This window comes from Vicugna pacos, chromosome 7 (genome assembly GCF_048564905.1).
Source record: "Vicugna pacos chromosome 7, VicPac4, whole genome shotgun sequence".
NCBI lineage: Eukaryota > Metazoa > Chordata > Mammalia > Artiodactyla > Camelidae > Vicugna > Vicugna pacos.
In genome coordinates this window covers 29,536,101-29,558,554 of record NC_132993.1, presented here as the reverse complement: position 1 = coordinate 29,558,554, position 22,454 = coordinate 29,536,101, and the positions used below count along the sequence as shown (strand labels likewise).

The window sequence follows — 22,454 nt, the reverse complement described above, 5'->3', positions numbered from 1 at the left end:
AGCACTACCTGCAATGGATGCAGCTAAAGGCACGGGAAGAAGACCTGATGACATGAGCCCTGAGCTGTATGTCCCGTGGTGGGAGCATCAGGAAAGATGCCAGAGTTACAACAGTGGGAGAGGGCTGACGACTTAGAAAGTGGCAGAGGTGATAAAGGTCAATGTCAAAAGACACAGGAAAAGGGGAGGGTATAGCTCAGTGGTAGAGTGTGTGCCTAGCATGCACAAGTTCCCGGGTTCAACCCTCAGGACCTCCATCGAAAGAGTAAATAAACCTAATTACTGCCCCCTCCAAAAAAAACCCCAAATTTAAAAAAAAAAAAAGACAGAGGAGGCAGTATAAGCATTTCCAAGGGCATGTGAGTCACTGTGGCACCCCCAAAGAACTGAGAGGAAGGACTCTGGGCAAGCACTCCTGCAGTTCTTCAGATTAGACCTGAGTTAGAGCACAATTTTATTGTAGGTTGGTGTGGCTTGAGGAATCATAAATGACAAACTTCTTTTTCTGCTATACTGCTACTTTGCTACTACTGAGTCCAAATAAGTTTAAAGTATTATCAGACATTAGGAGTGAAAAAAATCAAAGATTTTGAATCTGTCCTTTCACTTACAACTAACAAATTATTCATTGTGTTCCTTCATCTTTCCAGGTCAAGAGTCTGATTTCATTTTTACTCATGCTCCATAATTTACATTTGCCACATAGGGGGATTTTTTTAAGTGAGAAATTAGTCTAATATTCTTTATCCATGTGTTTTCAAAACCGTGGAAGAAATCATACTTATTAATTTATCCCATAAATCCACATTAAGTGGATTGAAACGATGAAAAAGAAACAGTCCTACACTGAAAGAGAACCAACGTGCGTGGGATGATGAACACTAGATTCAGATTAGCAGTTACCCATGGGAAGAAGAGAGGGAATGGGATCTAGAAGGAGTAAATCATGCTTTTTTCATATATCTGACATACTTGTAATAATAAGTAAAAAATAAATGGAAATAAATAGAAGCTTTAGTATTTCCTTGCCTCACCCTAACGGATCAACTTGAGCAGTCACCATGCCCTGTACTTCAGCTGAGGCATTGTGGGAACATGCCGAAGGCTTGCACTTACAGTGACAGAGAAATTAAAGAGCAGGAAATCAATTAGATATTTAAGTGGTGACTGAATAATGGAGCAGTAAAGAGTAGGAGGTAAGAGTTGGGAGCTGCTGGGGAGGAAGTCTGCTTTCCTGCCACATTTTAGGGCAATCTCTAAACCCCTTACAGGTGGCTAGTTCAATTTTTCAGCTCCCATTCAGGGATGTGAAATGAAAGAGTCATTCAATCAGTATGCATTCCAACAGCAATTTTTTAAGCACTTATGTGTCAGACTCTGTCAGACAGCTAATTAAGACAGGCTATGCTCTCAAGGAGTGGATTAGTATTATAATATGATGATTACAGCTAACATTTGTTGAAACCTTTGCTAATGCCTGCGCTGGGTGCTAAGCACTTTGTCTTTGCTGTCTCATTGGATCCTCACAACAGCCCTGTGAGGGAGGTATCATTGTTATGTCAAACGTCTAGATGAAGAAACTGAGGCTTCAGAGTAAGTTGTCCTGTTAACTAGAGCTGGAACCAAGATAAGAACCCAGGATTTACTAATTATAAAATCTGTGCACCTTACCACTAGAGTACATGGCAGAATTCCATGGAAAACTTTCTATAGGAATCTAAAAGAAGGAATTACTAGCTTTAGCTTAAAGAGTCAATATGGGATTCACAGATAAAAGGGATAATTAAACTGAATTTTTACAGGATAGGTGGGTGACAAAGAACATTCCAGAAGGAGCTTTAACAGAGGCCTGAGAAAATGTGATGCATAAGTAAATAGCTTTGTGTGTTTCAGTGACGTGTGTTTGTGTTCGGGGCAGAGGTGGGTTTGGTGAGGTTATAGGAATCAAATTGTGAAGGACAGCATATTCAGAAAGAAGGAGTTTAAAAATAAGCTTCTTCAAAAATTCCTTGGCATTTCTGTAACGATCCATGTCAGGGCTCTCCAAGGGTGCCACTTGTATGGACCTTTACAAATACAGCTGAGGAAACGGATTACAGGTAGAACACGCTCAACTACAAGTGACTGATAGTTTAGGCAATTATTTGACTTAGAAAGCAATTACTTTGAAAATATACATAATTTTTGACACTTTTCTATTGCCCTGAAGAACATTATTTGGATGAACCAGTTGTGTTCATTGATGATGACAGACTAATAAACAACCAAATGTTAGTTGTCTAACACTGGTGGTTTTTCTCAGAAGTGAGGTAAGCCATACTTTTAAATTACGGATGTTAGTTTTTCAGTGCAGAGATTAAATAATGTGGTGTTACAGAAGTCTTTATCTGGTACAACTATTTAGTAGTTCATCATTAATACTGCATGTTTACCCTACTATACATTATGTGACTGAGATATACATTATACATATCTTATACAGGAGTATTTATCTAAATCTATATCTATCTATCATATTAAGCTAAGAAAGTGAGTTTGACTTTCAGAACACTTGGATATTACAATAATATCAGCTAGATGTGCAATTCTTATCAAGTCAGATAATTCATCTAAAGCTCAACTACCTGTAAAATGAGAGATCTGCACTCGATGGATTCTAAGGTTGTGATTCTATAAAATTAGGTAATCTCTGACTTTGACAAGCTTAAAATTAGTTGAGGACACAGAAGACATCCATAAGAAAATAGATTAAGAAGCATACAAGTAATTTAAAGACAAATACTACAAAAGAAAGAATTTTTAAAAAAAGTTTCTAGTGCAGGTAATTGGGAAGGCCAAGATTACACCACTAATAAGTAGAAGAAAGGTAAGTTTAGAAATTAAAATGAGAGAAGGGTAGAAATTCTCACTTAGTAGGTAGAATTGTGTAAGGGAAGAATATTTTGTTTCTTTTCTCTTCATCATAAAATAACATGATCAAGAATACCAGTGCATTTCTACTTGCAGCCATATAATGGTCATTCCATACATATATATACATATATATATACACACACACACAGATACCTACTCTTTGTGATGGCTTGAAATCTTCCTAGACTTCCCAGCTTGTGTAAATTCTAAATTTCTTTTAATTGTATCAAGAGGGTGATATTGGGAGGTTTTTGAAAGGATTATCAGAAAGTATACATAATTGCTGGTTGTGTCACTGTGGGGAACCACGTATAAAGTATTACCAAGGTTATGATTATAAACATAGTCTGACTCAAATTATTACAGAATATTATCAGATTTGCATGAGGTTTCTAGAGGAAGAAAGCAACCAATTAGTCAAGCAACGCATTTACTGAGTACCCACCATGCACAAATTATTGATATTCACTGTTGCTGAGTAAACAGAAACCAAAGAAGAAGAAGAAGAAAAACACCCAGAAGTACTGTTGATGAAGTAGGTGGTGGTGAATAAAATTGGTAGGATGGGAGAGTAATCACCTTCATTAAGTTTTATTTGGTGGTGAGTACCTGGGCTTTAGAGAGGGAGAGAGAAAATTCTCAAAGTGCAAAGAACATGTGATGCGTAATATGATGCTTGGGTTCTAATCCCAATTTAGTCACTTAGGTGGAAACTGGGACAAATATTTTGTCTCAGTTTTTCTCCTGTAAAATGGGTATAATATTGCTGATAAATACCTTCCTTCATGAGACTGCAGCAAGAAATCAATGAAGCAAGGACTTGTAAACTATAAGAGTAAACATGTTATCTATTTACATCCAGTGAGGTCCTTGACCAAACCGTGTGGTTTATTCTTTATCATGTCTTCTCTGCACCATTTACCCTTACCTAGGCACCTGATTTTGCCTGCATGTGTCAGCAAGCTTCCCTTTCCTGGTCTCTCCCCAAATGGACTATGAGCTTTTTAACAGCATGGTTTCTGTTTGTTTTCCAACTACAAGAAACAATGATTTGCACACCATGACCATTCAGTAAATTACTTAATAATAGAGTTTTACATAGGAACAATTTTTATTTGAGCTCTTTAAGGTACTCTCACATGTATCATTTATATGTAGCTGTTAGATTCATCTTGCTAGATATATTTCTGATGATGTCATGTCACTGTCAAAAGTTGTCAACAGCATCTCATTGTCTACTGAATAATGTCTTTTTTAATATGCTTTTTTATTGAGATATATTTGACATGTAACATTGTATTAGTTTTAGGTGTACAACATAATGATTAAAGTCTTAACTCCTACCTGAAATCTAAGGTCTTGCTATTCAGTGTGTGATCTCCAGACTGTTAGAAATGCAGATTCTCCAGCCCCATCCCAGACCTACTGTATCAGCAACAGCACTTAAGATTCCTAGCCAATTAATGTATACAGCTTTGATTACATCTTCACTCTCTTGCTAAACTAGACGCTTCAGAATAGGATTAGATTTAACAAATAAAATTAACAGCTGTCCAATAAAATTTGAAAATAATGAATTTTGGGGGGTATATATCTCAAATGCTTCATGGGACATCCTTAAAATATACATTCATTGTTTATCTGAAATTCAATTTTTATTGAGCTTCTTGTATTTAATTTGGCAGCCCAGTTCAGAAGGGTAGGATCCATGTGTAACAGAATTTTGCGGTCCCCTGCAACAGTACAGGGCCTTCCTCAACTTCTCAATGTTTAAGGAACAGTTTCTTCAGAACCGAGGTTTCCCTGGTTTTTTCTTATCATTGTGTATCTCCAGAGACTACTATAGTATCCCCCACACAATAAAGGAGCAGCAAATATTTCTTTGATGAATATATCCAGAACAATCTCCCAATTACGTACTGGGTTGTATGTGCATATTTTAATAAAAGCTGAATATTTTTCTCATAATTAAAAAAAACTCAGAATGTTTGAAACCTTCTATTTGTACACTTTTTCACTTTTTAGCTGGCAGAATTCAGGACTTGATGGGAACATAGTCAAGGGCTCAGAATGTACTCGTCACAGACTGGGCCCATATGGTCGCTGGTGAGGAAAGAATCCTAAACTCAGGATGCAAACAAGCCTGCAGCAGAAGGCAGTAGGCAACTCCTCCCCACTCCCCCGCCTCCGAGGTGTCCGCGCACGCGCACAGCCGCGCTCTAGTCCCGCGGGCTGGGCGGAGGGGCGGGCTCCCAGGCGCGTGCGCGGCGGCCTGGGCTGCGGGCCCCTCCCTAGGCGGGGGCGCGCGGCGCGGAGGACCGCACGGAAAGGGGGAAGTCAGGTGGCCGCTGCCGCTGCCGCCGCCGCCGCGGTTTGTCGCCAGAAGGAAAATGGCGGATCTGGAGGAGCAGTTGTCTGATGAGGAGAAGGTAAGAGCCGCGGGGGCGGCCGAGCCCGTCGGTCCAGGAGCCAGCAGAGCCCCACCGTCTCAACTCGGAGCCCGGCTGCCAGGGAAGGGCATTGGTCGGTGCCCTCGGCTGCCCTTCCTTCCTGTCTCCTCGCTGCGCCCTAGTGCCTGCCCCTGTCAGTCACCCGAGGCCCCGCGCCGGGGCAGGTCTCTGTCAGGCCTGTTCGCTCCGCTCCTTGTAGGGTGTGTGCTCTGAAAATAGGAAGCTGGAGCCGGGCGGCGGCGCCTGGTGCGGCGGGCGGGGACGCGCGGGGCGCGGGGGGCGCGGAGGGCGCGGAGGGCGGCGGCAGTCGGAGACCCTCTCCCTCCCCCTCCGCCTGAGCGGCCTGGCCCTGCGCTTGGGGCAGCGTAGGGGTCTGGGTCTAGGCCTGGGAGCGGCCCAAGGGCAATGCTCAGCCCGACGGCCTGGCCGGAGAGTGTGGCCGGGGTGAGGGGTAAGGGGGAAAAATCGCTTAGGAAGCAGCTCTTCACTTCCCTCTTCTCCCTCCTCCCACAAGCAAAATGCTTCCTTTCCTGGGTCCTACGTTTTTTTCGTTTACCCGTGGAAATCTCTCTCTTTTTTCTCTTTTCTTTTTTCGGCTTTAGCTGTAGGCTTTTCAGTTCCCATGTTCCTCTGGAGACAACGAACTTGCTCACAAAAAGAAACCCATCGCCCCCATAGTTATTTACTGCCCATGTTGGCAACAGCCCCCCTGGGGGCCGATTTGGTGGCGTCCCATCGTCCTGCTAGGACTTATTCCGAAGAGGGAAGATTGTGCAACTCCTTTCAATGTATTTTAGATGCTGTGACAGCATTGGAACCAGAAGAACGACTTAAGTTCTGAGGCATTTGAAGTAGGAAATCTGATCATTGAACTGGTTCTTTTATTTGTCGTTTCCTTTGGCCACTGTGAGGCCCTATTCCCCAGTGTATGTGGTGATGGGGGTGGGAGTACCCTACGAATTTTGAGTATTTCTTGGAAAGGACCTTGTTGTTTCTCAGACTCAAGTAGCTGACATAACTGTGAATAAGATACAGTTTTCGAAGTGTCCACTCTTAATGTTACCAGGGCTCATTTTTTAAAGTTCCAAAGCAGTACAGGCATGTATGAAACACAAGAACAACATACTGGTGTTTAAAGAAATCCTAATGTAAGCCTAAAGATATGTTCGGTTGGAACGCTCTGCTCCAAGTGTTTTCATATCCTGTGTTCTTACACCAGAATGTGATGTTCTCTCTCCTTCCCAATGTGAATGTGCAACGTTCAGCCTCATCTTCAATTTCAGAAATCTTTTTTACCTCTGTACTTTTTGGTGAAAGTGAAATAAGACGACAAAGTAGGGAAAGCAGCAGGATTCTCCATAACCCACAGGCCTGGTATGCAGATCCCTATATACACAAAAAAAGTTGCTGTGCAGTATTCACATGTGTAATATTGGTGAATAACCATAGTTGGTAACCGCAAATGTATGCAGGCGCGCACACACGTTTAGAATTAAGTAGTGCTAAAAAGTTTTTTTAAAGAGATTGTCATGTTTTTATTCTGCCGTTCTTAAGTGGTGATTAGTAGCTCAAGTGGCTAGAAATGTAGCTGAGGAGAGAATACTCAGTGTGGGAGTTAATATAGCCCTGCCATGTGTTGTAAAGGCCTAAAATAGCAAAGTTTTTCAAGCTGAGATGACAAGATTTCTTATTATCCGGCATTCTCAGGGCACTAAGCTCCGTAAAAGTTTAGGGGGTGTCTTAGTTTCTATGCTTGACCAACACCATGTTTTAAGTGTAAATGAATGAAAATTCTGATTTAAAGGAATTTGTTGTTTTTATTTTGAGTTTTGAAAGACTTCTGTAGATATTTTACATATAGATTTCTGATTTTTTTTCCAGTAATTTAAGAAAAATATGAACCAAACCTTGGGGTTAAATTCAAGTAACTAACTGGTAAAGTGAAATGCTAATGTTCTTGTGACTTTAGTTATCTAAATGTTCTTTTAATCTTTTGGGAGGAGGACTTTGGGTATAAAATCAGAAATAGGATTTAAAGGTAGTATTTTTAACTAATATTTGAGTCATGTTACTTTTTCTGCCACCTTGTTTGTAGTGTTCAAAAATAAGCTTTTAATACTTTTTTTGGAATTTCCATTACTGATTGCAGATAAAAGGAAGGGAAGCTGTTAAGACTTAGTTAGTACCATACTTTGTATATGCCTGGCTCAGTTAGATAATACATTTGTTAGTTTATTGTAAGATTGAGATAGGTCTTATTATTACCATTTCACAAATAAGTAAACTAAGGTTTCAAAAGTTTTAAGTAATTCCCCGAAGGACACCTAAGTAGGAAGTGGCAAAGGTGGTATTCAGACCTGAGCTTCACTCCAGAGTTGATGCTCTTCTGATGTTACCCTTCCTTTAACAGTTGATGGTAGGAGGACCCTTTTCTGAGTTTATCTGTTTTTAATTTGACAGCTTAAAATTGAAAAAGGAGAAACAGTTGTTCTTTTTGTTTTTAATGAAAATTATAAATACCAAACAGTAAATAGTCTTGAGTTTTAAATTTAATTTGTGTTTTAATCATTTTAGAACAAAATTTATTATTGTTCAACACATTTTAAAGTTTGATGCTACTGGTATAGTTTCATATATACCCTGTGGTAGGAAGCATTTTAGGAATTAATCTGGAATAATATCTTTGCTTTTTTCAGTTGTGTACAATTGCTTTTTTCAGAATACCACTATGAAATGCAGTAACCTTTTCACCTTTGGCCACTGGGTTAATAGGAAATAAAATTATCTGAAGCAGCACAGTGAAGTTCTTAGAAGTCCTTCATTTGTTGTGGTGTGTCCTACAGACCCTTTTACATAGTTATAGAAACTCTAGGCCAGAACAGTTCATGTTTTCCATTCTTGGGTCAGCTGGATTATACAGTAAAGCATTTTTGTGATTTTGAAATTATATGAAATTGTAGTGTAAGGCTCAAATGAGACAAACTATTCCCAGACCCCCCTCTCTAAATGAGAAATCCAGGAAGTCACTCCAGGCTCGGGAAGGAAGACAGTCATTGGTTGGAAAGGATCCCACCCCCTACCCCTCCCACCTTCCCCCAGTGAGTAGTGATCTACTCATATGGCTTCAACTTTTATATGTTTGTAGATGTGTCTCACATACTTAGCTCAGCCCTACTTCTCTCCTGAGCACTGGTCACAATTTTTATCAGCTGGTCCTTTTCACAGGAGACATTAATGAGATGTGCTCAAGTGGAACCTGCCTGAAGTAAATTCATAAGCTCCCCTCCCAACTCCCCTAGAAAAAGCCAGGCAGATATCATCTCTCCTGTTATTTTTCTCTTTATGATTCTGTTCCCATTAGCCCAGTCATCTAGGTGTTTAACTTCAGCTTTATTTTAAACTTTTTTCTTCCCTGTACTCTTTGTACCTTACAATCAGTATCCAAATCTTGTCACTTCTATCAAAATATGTCTTATACAAATTATTTCTTGCTTGAAAAGTTAATTCATTTATAATTATTTATTGATTTATTGCCTCTCAGTTGATCAGACTATTAGCTATGGTATTTATGTTATGAACTACTGTTGTTTAGTAACAAACTTACCGAATGAACAGAATGCAAATTAATTGTACCTGTTCTGTGACTACACTGTTGGGAAGAAGTAAAGCCACAGATGGAAAAGTAGGGTTAGAAGAATGACTTAAATATGTTACATTTGCCTCTGCTGGGCTTTTATTATAATCTTTCCAGACTAACCCCTCCAGCTTCCTGTCATTTTTCTACTCCCAAACCTTAGTTGCTGAATCTTCCATTGCCTTTACAGGGAAGCCCAACTCTTGAAAATGGTATTCATGTCCTTGTATTCCATTTTAACTTAAATGGTTCTGATATGTCCACATTTTCAATATATACTGTTACTTTTTTTTTTTTTTAATATATACTGTTACTTAATCATGTTGTGAATTCAAAGAGACCTCCATGTTAGTCCATGCCTATCACCTCAGGTAAATTATTTAATCTCTCAGCCTCAGTTTCCTCTAAAATGTGGGAATCCAATAGAAAATATAGTCTCTGTTAAGTTTCTATAAGTGTAGATGGTGCCTAGCATGTAGTAAACACAATAAATTGTAGTTATTTTTCTCTGCTCACGACTTACCTGCTTTGGGCATTGGTACTGCTCCCTGATCTGTCCCCTTTTTTGAAAGATGAAAATATTACTCATCCCTCAAGATTTAGCTCAGATCACGTGGCTAGTTTTCTCTTCCTGAATGCTGTAACACATCACTAGTTTTAAATACAGTTTTACACAGTAGTTATTTGTTTACCTGTCTTTTTTCCTGTATTCTATTGGAATTCCTTAGTAGAGAAGTAATTTCATCTTTAACATCTGTCATTACAGTGCATGTGATAAATAGTGATTCAATGAGTGAATGAACAAAGGAGCCGTAAATTTACAAAATGAAGAAAAACAACGGTTTTATGAAAAGTAGTATAGAAAGGCAAGTTTTTAAGGGAAGATCGAGTATGCCTACATTTATCATTTCTAGATAGTGCTATATAGATTTTAAAGATTTAGATAAATGAAATTCCTGGTGCTCTTTGAGGTGCAGGTGGTGATATTGGCTACGGTTCAAATCACTTACACATGCTAAATATTTATAAGCAGTTTATATCCTTCGCCCCCACTACACAATCATAATTTGGCTTCAGAAATTTTGTTTGTATGTAAAAACAATGTAAGCTGTCATTATATTCCATCATAATTAGTGTAAAATCAGTAGTCTTATTAACCAGAAAGTAAACTCAACCAGTAAGCTATTACTGTAGAAAATATTCATTCCTAATTTCATTCTGTAGATGAATGAATTCTGTCATTGCACCAATAAAATGTAAAAATTCCTACAGCAAGCAGAAACTTGATAGCTGCTGTCACATAAGTGGAGTTTTTCAGACTTTGCACATCAAAGCATATTTGTAGTACATTTTTAGTGCATTGGGGAGCCATTTCTACATAAAATAAAAGTAGTTATATGGAGAAACCATTGCATTTTAGTGTAAGAATACAGCATATAAAAACACTTAGAAAGTACAAAATAATTTTTAAGGTTGAAAAGCATGATGGGACAGCTTAACCTATGGTTCTGTGCTCTGACCTAAAAGCTTAATTGCTTGAAGCAGTAAATAGGGGTTCCATGGGACCACTTATAATTGTCAAAAAAGGAGAATTTCATAAATTTTATTTTGGAGATTAGCTATACAATCTTCATATTTTTTCTCTTAAGACATTTATTTACATGTTCCACAGTGACCTATTGCTGAGAACTTTTCTTGGATATTTTAGTTCATGTTTCTACTGACAATGATTGAAAATAATTTTTGAAAACTACTTGTATGTTTATTAATTTACCAAATATTCCATATTTCATTGGTTTCAGTGCTTATAATTTTCCCTATCTTAAGATCTCTGAAATCAGGCTGCATTGTACAGTCATAGCTATGATACTGGTAGCATTTTCCCCTCTTTAGTGGTCCACAAAATTATGCATCTTACATTGATTGTGAATCAGGATAAGCAAGGGTATAATACTATAATAAACAAACTAAAATCTCAGCATGAAGGTGGTGGTGGGTGGGGCTTTGCATGACATCTCACTCTTTCTGTGTATGTCTAGTGTGGGTCAACAGCAGAAGGGCCTTTCTCAGCAAAGTCACATAGTTTTAGGTTGTCAGAGGATTTCAGTCTAAATAGACTTTTTGATGTGATACATATACACAATGGAATATTATTCTGTCATGGGAAAGGAGGATATCCTGCTGTTTGCAACATTATGGATGGACCTTAAGCACCTTGTGCTAAGTGAGGTGAGTTAAATAGAGAAAGACAAGTACTATACGATATCATTTATGTTTGGAATCTAAAAAAGTTGAACCTGTTTAAAAAAGCAGAGTAATATGGTGGTTACCAAGGGATGGAGGTTTGAGGAATAAGATTAATGCTATTTAAGGGCACAAACTTGTAATAAGTAGAAATAGGCCATAGATGATGTGATGCATAGCATAATGAATATGGACAGTACTGTACTATAGTAACGTGATAAGTGTTGCTTCAATGGCAGTCATACTATAGTATATCAAAGTAACTCACTTTAAACCTTAAATTTACAAAATGTAGCATGTGAAATTTATCCCCCCCCCAAAAAAAAAGTCTTAGCCTTTTTGCCACTGTCTCCACAGCAGTGGGAAAGAAATGCAATGAGTACCATACTGATTTTTTAAAGTTCTCCCCTCCCCCCCCACCAAACACTTAGAAACTCACTGCACTTCCGCTTAGATTTCAGTTAGCTAAAGCAAGTTGTATCTATAAACCTAATTTCAGAGGGATCAGGGAAGAAGAAGAGAAATGGAGTGTTTGTGAATAGCAGTAATAATACTATAATAATAGTAGATTAAATTTTAGACTCACTAAAGTTTGGTGATTTGATTACTTTGTTTGGTAGACACAATGCAAGACTATAGAGTCAAAGATGAATCAGACATATACAACGTATATACTGTACAGGGCCAAAAAGCAGTAAGTTTGTGGAAATTTAGAAGATGGAAAATTTCTTCTAGGAGGTTGGTAGACATCATTAGGGGTACAAGCTCATGCCAGAGAGCACAACGTAGGAAGGAAAAAGAGGGAAGTGGGAATGAGCAGGAAGTATAAATTACATTGCAAGTCATTTGCAATGAAAGATGCAAAGATGAATTTTGCTGTTAAACAGTACAAATTTTCTCAACCTCAGCACTATTAACATTTGGGCTAGATAACTCTTTGTTGTGGGGGCTGTCCTATGCATTTTAGGATGTTTAACAGTGTCCTTGGCCCACAAGATGCCAGTATGACAATCAGAAATGGCTTCTGTAGAACAAAGTCACCATTGGTTGAAAATCATGAATCTAGGCATATTGGAGCTAATCAGACCAATTGGGGAACAAGTGTTAGCACCTGATTTAAAGTAGTTTCACAAGAGACAGAGGAAAAAACGATTGCTAACATTTCATAGTTGGAATCAGAAGGACATAGTGAGTGAATCTAGAGAAAGGGAAGAATCAAACATAGCTGTGAACGTTAAAATCTGGTTGACTGGGAAGTGGTACCACCACTAACAGCTAAAGAACATGGGAGAGAGGATACACAGCTTGGGGGAATAGTGGTGAATTTTGTTTGGGTTCTACTGAGTTTGAGATGCTAGCAGCATGTCAGTGTGAGCATGCCTAACAGATAAGGAAATGTAGAAATGTAGCTTGGAAAAGAGATCACGCCCAGAGATTTTATATAGATTTGGAAATTCTCTATGGGTTAAAGCCATGAGATGGGAATAAGCCTTTTAGGAGACCAGATTTAGACATAGCAAAGAGGAGAGGGCAGAGACCATATACTTTGGATACTTTCATTTAAGAAGTAAGAGAAGGAGAGAAACAAGAAGGTGAGGAATGACCTTTGAAGTAGAAGTGTATGCCTAGCACAGAGTAGGTGCTCATCTCACAGAACTTGAAGAGAATTTCCAGAAGGAACAGTGCAGTATTGCAGAGAGATTAAGAAGGAATACAGAATTGAAAAAAGCCTTTGGCTTTAAGAGAAAGAGATGAGAAATGAACTATACTATATGCCAGTATCTACTATATTAATTTCTCAGTTAATTTTGAGAGCAACTTTATTATTATCCGCATTTTACATTTGATGAAAGTGGTGCAGATGAGGTCGACTATTTTAAATGGTGGAATGGACATCCTTGGTAGCCTGTAAGAGAGCAGTTTTATTCGAGTTTGGAGCAGGGAGTGGAGAGAGAAAAGCCAGATTATCAGGGTCTAAAAAGTGCACATATGTTTTCCCTCTTCCAGAACTGGCCTTTCAGTCTTGTCTGCATTGTAAACTACTCATCCTTCAATAACTAGACTCAAAGACTTCCCTCATCTTCTTTTGTACCCCGGCCTTTCTCTGTACCCTTAGCAATTTGTACATACCTTTGTTATAACATTTACCAATTTGAATAGATTTCCTGATGTTCTTATTTCCTCTGTTCTTCAGGGGCAGGCCCCGTGACTTAGTCATCTTTGTAATTCTGGTAGAGTGCCTGGCATGTATTAGATTGGTCATTTCAACTCTAGCTGCACTTTCGAATCACCTGGAGAGTTTATAAACAAACGTGAGTGCACAGGCCCCACTCGTGGGTGAGGCCTGGAGCCTCTGTACTTTTTGTGAAAAATGCTTCCCAGATGATTTGAGTGTGCCGTGAGGGTTGAGTTTCACTGTATTAGATGCTCAATAAATGTTGACTAAAGGATAAGAAGTGGAGACATAAGTATAAATACTCTTTTTCCCCGTGTTAGTATGTTAATTAATTTATTTTTAAGCTTTTTAAAATTGAGATATAATTGACTTCCAATATTATATTAGTTTTAGGTGTACCACATAGTGATTTGATATTTTTATACATTACAAAATGATCACCATAATAAGTCAGGTTACCATTTGTTCACTGCACAGTTATTACATTATTATTGACTGTATTCCCTTTGCTGTACGTTATATCCCTGTGACTCATTTATTTTACAGCTGGAAATTTATAGTTTATACAAGTTAATCTACTTCCTCTATTTAGTTATAAATCGTTCTTGAAAAAAATTTGGTAGTGAAGCGCAAGAGAATAGATACTTCACTTTTTTCCTATTTCATTTTAGGGATTTTTTTTTAAGATATAAAACATTTAGGAGTGATTGTGGGCTGAGGGAAATGATTAAGGGGAAAGAAAGAAATTGAAAATGTAGGATAAATAATAGTTTTTGTAACTTTCCCAGTTAATGATAATGCATGCCTGCTTTGGATTCATAGGTTTCTTAATATTTTAAGTAAATGGTAAAAACATATTCAAAGAAATTGATATTGAATTCAGTAGATGACCTAGTTTTAGATTGTGATATGGGCCCTGTTTTTGATTACCATTCAAAAGGATAATTATAAAGGAAAAAATTCTTAAGGAAAACTTATCAAAACAAATTACCTCTCAGGTATACTCAAAATAAATTAGTCTATGACACAGACAAGCAGTTAGTCATCACTTGATCATAAACTATTTAATGATGATAGAGTTCAAAAAAGTGGGTTTTTTCTATTCTTATTTTACTTACAACTCTCAAAAAGGCATAGACAATGATTAGAGAGTTATGGAAAACAATGTTAAATCTGATAGTTTAAGTGGAAAAATTCATAATAGCTCTTTTTAACTTTATCGCTGGTCTCTAAGTCAGTGACCCTTTTTGGTATCACAGTTCCTTGAGAATCAGGTGAAACCTATGAACCTTTCTTCAGCAGACCACAAACACCTCAAATTTTGCATATACTATCCCTTACAGGGTAACCCATCAGAATTACCTGGGGAGATTTTTCAAAAATACAGATTTCTAGGTCTCAATCATCTGGTGATTAATTCAGTAGATCTGGAATGGAACATGGGAATCTGTATTTTTTCAAAAGCTTTCCCAGTGAATCTAAAGGCATCCAGATTTGGGAAATCTCTACCCTAATGTCTTCTACCTTGATCAAGGAGGAGAAAACTATGTGGGATAATGTCCAACATATGGAAATTAGAGGGTTTATTAGCAGGGTTGTCAGAGAAAATATAGGATGTCTGGTTAAATTTGAATTTGGTAAATAGCAAATAATTTGTAGTATAAGTATTTCTCATGCAGTATACTTTTGGGCTACTGATAGTACAGGGCTGTTTGCCTCTAAGTTTAATGGTTCCAGATAGCTATATTTTGTGGTGTGTATATGCTTCTGTGCACATGCGTTGTCTGCTTTTTATATTTGTATCCCTTTTTCAGTTGCTCAAAGCTTTTTAAAACTTGTCAGCTTGCTATATTTATGTCTGCTTTGGTGAAGACTCGATTGCCTGCTAAAGAATTAATGTTTTCTACAGGCAGTCAAAATCTGGATTTTACCTTTGTGTTTGTAAACATTTTGCTAATTTACAATGCTCAGCAAAAGCATTGGAAAAAATCTGGGGAATTCATAGACATTGGTAGTTGAAGTAACATTAGTTTTGCCAACAGCTTCTGTAAATTGTGGCAAGAATTGATTGACAACCCGTGGTACTTTCCCTACCCTGTTGTACTTTCCAATTCTAGCTGGTCATCATAAAGTTGACCCTTTTTGGTATCACAGGTGACTGTCTGCTGCATTCACAGTACCAGATGCTCACCTCTTCCAGTAATAGATACATCTTAAAGAGGCAGTGTAGGCCAGGGGAATCTAGTCACTTCTATCTATGGCATTTCACCATGAGGCTTGACTTTACTAGAGAAAGATGCTTTCTGTACACTAATGCAAAGACTGACAGAATCAAGGACTGCAAGGCAGAAAGCTTCATGTGGAGTTTATTTGCGTTCAGCCCTCCTTCCCTAAGAAGTTTTTCAGTCTTATTCAGCAATATAGGTATAAGATAAGAGTATGTGTTTCCAAATTTTGTAGTCCACATAGCATAAGATGGTAAAAACACTTGACGTGTTGTACTAATCTTTCTGAGAGATGACTCAAGACCAAAAGGAGCAATTCAGTACTCTTGATATTTGGTTTGTCAGTCTATGGCATCATAATATCAAGATTTTGATCACTGCTTCTTATACCAGATGTGCTTGTCTTCCATTTACATCTGCTGTAGCACTGAAGGAACCAATGGATTGGGAACTTACTTAGAAAAGTAAGGCACCACTGCTTCACAGGGTTTAGCCATAAGGTGTCATCATTCTAGATATTGTGACTAATCTCTTTCTATTACTGTGGTAGTTTGGCTTCTACACACACAGGTCCAACGTGATGTGCCAATAAATGCCTTACAACCCGTCCATCAGTATTATTTGCTTTGCTTATCATGTGGTCTCTTGGCCAAATTGAAAAATGTATAGAGAAACTGATTTCTGTCTGTAGGCTCAGGCTGTAGGATGCTCTGCACAATATGAGGGGCATTAACTCTTCTCCCTTTCCTGCAGCACATGAGGAACCGTTTGTGGTAGGCAGCTTCCTAGCAGCAACATAATACTTTTTTTTTTTACTGTCTGCAGTCTGAGACTCCTGATCCTAGGTGACTATCTGCTGACATTCACAAAAAGAAAGTGGTGCTTGGTAGAAAGTAGGAGGCAATTTCCTATAAGACTTATCAAAGTGAACTGTACTTTTACTCCATGGAGAAGATGGCATTCTTTTCTTTCCTAGGGAAAGGATTTGGGAAATTCTCTTTAAGAATAGTGGAATCAGCTTTATCTGCTATTGAAAGATGAATATCCATGTCTTTCCCTTATCTGAACAGTTTAGTGATTTTTCAACTGAATTCTGTCCACTTTCTTCAGATATTTGAACAGTCACAAAGTGCCAGGATAGCACAGTGTTCATTTTTGAGGAGGTCCGTTTCCCTTTCAGGTCTTCTAATTTGTTCCATCAAAGACCATTTCTCACTATTAATAAATTAATTTTATCTTCTAGTTTCTGAACTAGGAAGGAGTTCTCTATAGTCCAGGGAGGAAGGTTGCCTAAAACTGTAGAAGAGCTTCTGATCCATCTTTCACTCCGCCAGCCATATCCACAAGATTTTTCCCAGTTACTGGATCACTTAAGTCTGGAGGTTTTGAAATGTTTAATCTATATCATACCATAATTCAAAATCCTTATCTTTATTTTCATCTGAAAAGTTTATTGATATAAGCTTGTAGTTATTCTTAAAAATTCATTTCCTAAGAATTTTAGAGCTCTCTTTTCAAGAGATTTGTTTTGTTTTGTTGTTGTTCCTATAAAAGGATTTTGTCAAAAAAGTTTCTTTTGTATAGCACAGGGAACTATGCTCAATATCTTGTAATAACCTTTAATGGAAAAAATATGAAAACAAACATGTATGTATATGCAAGACTGGGACATTGTGCTGTACACCAGAAGTTGACACATTGTAACTGACTGTACTTCAATTAAGAAAAATTTTTTTTAGTAAATAAAAAATAAAAGAGAACTTTGTTTTCTACAGCCTTTGCCAGGTTGGCTCAGATCCTTCCCTTTTTTTGAATATTGTAAGTATAACTGTCACTTTCCCCTCCCTTCAAATTCATGGAGGATAGGAAACTAGACAACCACGCTTAAGAATTTATGTCTGAAATAAAAAGAGAGAAGATCTGTGAAGAAACTCTCTCATGCCCTTCTAATGTTGGGACTATATATCAGCTTATTTGCTTGCTTAAAATAAATTTTAAATAACTGAGTTCCTTGCTGCCTGGTCCCCAATTACCTATCTTAATTTCAACCCTCTTGGGTAAAGGAGGTCTTGTTTTATTTGCCTCCTCTTCACTCTGTTGGTGATGGAAGGGTTCCTGCTGCAGTGTTATGGGGATGGCTAAACACACACCTTACATTTGAGAGATGAGATGAACAGCAGTCTGTTAATCACACAGACTCAACAGCCCAGGAGAGGGAGTTCACAGTGCAGGGCCACATGGGAGTTGTTCTCGGGAACAGAGTGAACAGTCAGCAGAGGCCATGAGAGGCAAGCTTTGTAGTGTCAAGAGGGTAGAGTAATTCCTGGTTCCAGTGGGAGGATGTGATTTGCTTGTTATTAATAATTCCATAGGCTGGCATGGAACTGAAACCTGCTAGTCAAGGATAAGCAAGAGCTGTGCCTGTTCCCCCTGATAAGGAGAGTTATCTGGCTAGGGACCTTATCTGCAGGAGCAGATTGAGGATGGGAAGTTGCAGTTAGGCCATTCAGGGTCCTCCCGTTTTTCACCAGATGTCAAGGCACACATAATATTGGGCTTTAATTTTAGGCGGTATACCACAGTTCTCAGCAGTACTAACCCTTTATCAGAAGTATATGCTAATGATTACCGTACTAAATAATACATCAAGAGGTTTTTAATAGCATTATTTGATCTTTGAGTTTTCTTTTCTATGTGACGTTTTCTTCCTGATCATTTGCAAAGGTTAAGATATTTTTGCTACTGTGGACAATTTAATCACAGTAGATAAAAGATAGCCAAAACATATATATACAGTGATATGGAGGCATGAAAGACGCATTCTTGTTAAGAAGAGTGAATGGAGTGGTGAGGCTCCAGTACTGTGAGTATATGTGGGATGAGAAAAAGAGTGTGTGTAGGTTGTAGGAGCTAGAAAATAGCAGAAAGAGTAAAAAGGTAATAGCTAATAGTTGAGTGTTTACTCTGTGCCAAGCACTTTTCTAAATCTATTACTTCATTTACTGCAAGTGAGGAAACAATTTAATTTGCTTATGGTCATATAGATAAGCAGGCAATGGAGCTGTAGTCTGAGTACATACAGTCTTAGAGTTTGTGCTGTTAACAGTATACTTTACAGCCATCAGATATGGAAAAGCCTTATATGTCACGTTAAGGATTTTGGACTTTATTTTGTTGGCAGTGAGGAACAATTAGATAATTTTAAGCAGGAAAAAAAGAATTTTCATTGAAAAATATCAGTCTGGTGGCAGAGTAGAAAATGAATTTTGGAGAAAGGTGAGACTAGAGGCAGAGCAGTTATAGTATCAATCCAGGAACAAGGTGACTGGATCTGAATGATAATGGAATCAAAGAAAAAGGGATTTGAGCAAGAGAGACAGACCCTCAGTCATGTGGCTGACTGTGGGAGAATGGGAGAAGTGTGGAATGGTACTAGGTGATGCCAATAATTTTATCAGGAACAGAGTGATTAGGTTTGGGTGAGACAGTCTGAGGTATGTTTGAGACATTTAATGGAGATTTCTAACAAGTTATGTTTAGAAAAGTGGATCTTGATCTTGAAAGAGGTTGTGGTAGGTGTATAGATTTGAGAGCTGTTACGTAGTGTTAATAGAAGCAGTGTAAGTAGATGAGACTACCTAGAGATGTTTTCCCCCCAACATATTTTCTGAACCATCATAGAAAGATTATGCTGTATTGGGAGGCAGCTCTGTGAACAGCCTTGGACTTCATTTGAAGACTTCATTCAGATCCCAATTCTGAATCTCTGTTTTCTCTTTTTATGAATTAAAAGTAACAACAGCCATCTCAGTAATTGTAGATAATATTCTATTATAATCTAGCAGGGGTTTTAGAAGGTTAAGAAATAATGATGTATTTCATCCCCTTTAATTTACCTATGAAAATGATTTACAGAAGTTAAATCAAAACCTGGGTACAGATTATTTGTCTTAGCTTAGGTGAAAACCGAGATCTTAACTGCACAGTGCCACCACACAACTAGGAACTAGCTTTTTTTTTGTTGCTGTCACTGATTTTTGAGGTGAGCAAAGTCAAGTAGAGAGGGAAGGGATAATTTCCAAGTGAGGAGAAAAGATTGGTGTATGGAAAGTGAGCGCACTGCAGAAAACACAAAAATGCGTGGGCATAAGCCACCATCGTACCACTGTAGGGCACAAAGAAGCATTTCACATGTAATATGAAAATGTATTCCATAGCTACTTTTAAGAATATTGAACTGTACTAACAAGTATATTTATTCTTATGACTGTTACTGCTAATAGTAATATTATTTATTCACCCAAGTTTACGTAGGTAATGAATAGTGGAAATGAAAATCCAACTCATTCAGTCTGATTCCAGAGATCATACACTGTACTGCTTTTTTATATTACCATAGGTTTTGAATGTCAATTATGTGAAAGTAAACTGTCTAAATACAGAATTGCATTAGTGGTAACTCTTAGAATGTTCATTTCATTGAAATATCACATTCCCTGACCATCCTAAATAAATGAAGTTTGTTCTTGCTTATAGGTTTATTCAACCTGTAGCAACTATGAAGTTCAGAGTATAGGGCAGAGGCAACAAGGATCCTACCTTGAAGGGAGATTGAATGTTTGTTTATTCACAAATATTTGAGACCTGCTGTTTGCCAGGCACTATCTAAGCAGTATAGATAAAAGCCAGATTCTCTTCTTCTCTGATTTTCTTTTTCCTCTGAGTTTATTTTTCACCCCAGACTAAGTTAGTGCTAGACGTTAGGATTTTGGACTCATACGGTGGAAAGTTAGCCAGTTTTTAAATTTAAGTTCAGTAGTAGATTTTAACTTAATTTTCTGAAAGCAGATTGTAAAGTAAGTGCCTGTAAGATGATAAATATGACTATAATATATTTAAAGGAATTTTATTTTGTATTAAGTAACTCTTTCAGCCCTGATTTTAATTAAGAAAACTAATGAAATGGCCCCTTCGCCTCAAATTTTGTAGTTTTGTATAGTGATTTAGGGCAGAAGTGTAAGGATTTTTACTCACTGCACCGTGTTGCTTACTTGGTCTACCCTCTTCCTAGGATGTTGTACTTTTAACAATTCTTATCAGCAGAGTCTTCCCTGCAAACAAGCTAGTTGATGAAAACTGTAGAGTTCAAAGTGTAGAAATTTCATTACTGTGAGATTTCTTAGGAAGGGGACTTTTGGAATGGTCAGCTTCAGTTTATTCAGTGTGAGCACTGAGATTTCCTTCTTATAAATTGTGCACTGACATTCACGGTGTTGCTTCTATCATTACTCCAGTTCATTTATCAATTTTCCTTTTGATGGACATTTCAGGCTATTACGAATGAAGCTATGAACATTCTTGTGCATTCTTTTTGTAGACATAATGCATTCATTTATCTTATGTAAATGCTTAGATATGAAATTGCTGGGTGATGATAGAGGACTTTTGAAGTAAATGATTTGGGGAGGTTATATATATGTGTGTGTATGTGTGTGTGTGTATATATATATAGAGAGAGAGACAGGTTTTTCGCTATTTGAAAAATTTGTATTGAACAGTTACAGCCTTCGTCAAACAGAATTTGTAGATGTTTAGGATAGTAATTTCTTCTTGCTGGCTACTGATATTATTGAGTATTCAGAATTTCCTTGAGGAAGTTACATTTTTTTGCAATTACAACCTGAGTGAAAACTACTAAATTCTTTAGACACTTCTCAGAAGGATCTTTGGAATTTATTAAAAATTATGATGTATTTTTCATACCCCTGATTGAAAAAAGAAGTAACTTACATTTTTAAAATAGTGCTGAAAATACTTTTTCATTTATTTATTTAGTCAGTCCAGTGAGGGAAAGAAGTACATTTTAACAAATAGCATGAGGGTGTTTTATTTATCCTTATGACAAAAAAAAATTACATCCATCTCACATCATACACAAAAATCAATCCTAGTTACATTAACAGCCTAAATGCAAAGAGCAAAACTTTAAAGTTAGAAGAAACATAGAAGAAAATCCCCACAGTTTTAGAGAAGGAATTTTTTCCCCCACTCTCTAAATAGTTCACTGTGTTCAAGGTTTTATCTTATGTAACTACAGTACAATTACCAAAATCAGGAAATTACAGAGTGATACAATACTGTTATCTTATCTATAGACTGTATTCATATTTTACCAGTTGCTGTCTAGGATCTAATTCAGGGTCACACTGAATTTTGTTGTAGTGTCTCTTTAATCTTTAATCTGGAACTCAGCACTGTTGTTCATGACTTTACCACTTTAGAAGTATACAAACTAGTTATTTTGTGGACTGTCCCTCAGTTTTGGCTTATTTGGTGTTTCCTCATTATTAGATCAGCCTGTGAATTTTTGGCAGGAGTTTAATAGAAGTGATGTTGTGTCCTCAGTGTATCCTGTTAGGCACATGATGTCAGCTTTTACTATTATGATAACTTTAATCTTTTGGTAAAGATGGTGTGTGGCAGTTTTCCTCAATGTAAAATTACTATTTATTCCTTTTTAATTAAGTATCATGTAGAAAGATTGTTTCACACCATGTGAATATCCTGTTGTCTTATCACACTTTTACCTACTAATTTTAGCATCTGTTGCTGGTATTTGCCTGCAACAGTTACCATTGTTGGTCACCTTAGGTGATTTTCTAATTCAGTCATTCCTTCTGCATTTATTAGTTGAAATTCTCCTATAAAGAAGAGCTCCCCCCCAGATTTGTTCATTCAGTTCTTTAGGTCAGTATGAATTCATGGATTATTTCGTTTTGTGGGTTACTGTTTGTTACTATCATTATTTAATT

General features: G+C 37.4%; 1 protein-coding gene and 1 pseudogene across 1 annotated transcript in view; one reads left to right on the top strand and one right to left on the bottom strand.

Moving 5' to 3' along the window:
* Nucleotides 1-5,098: 5,098 nt before the first annotated feature.
* Nucleotides 5,099-22,454, top strand: part of CAPZA2 (capping actin protein of muscle Z-line subunit alpha 2) — a 50,449-nt gene continuing 33,093 nt past the window's right edge. Inside the window, exon 1 of the mRNA XM_072964623.1 lies at nt 5,099-5,342. Within this exon, the coding sequence (XP_072820724.1) occupies nt 5,304-5,342 (39 nt within the window). The 5' untranslated portion in view covers nt 5,099-5,303. The remainder of the gene's footprint in view (nt 5,343-22,454) is intronic.
* LOC140697488 (RAB11-binding protein RELCH pseudogene) lies at nt 5,498-22,278 on the bottom strand (annotated as a pseudogene).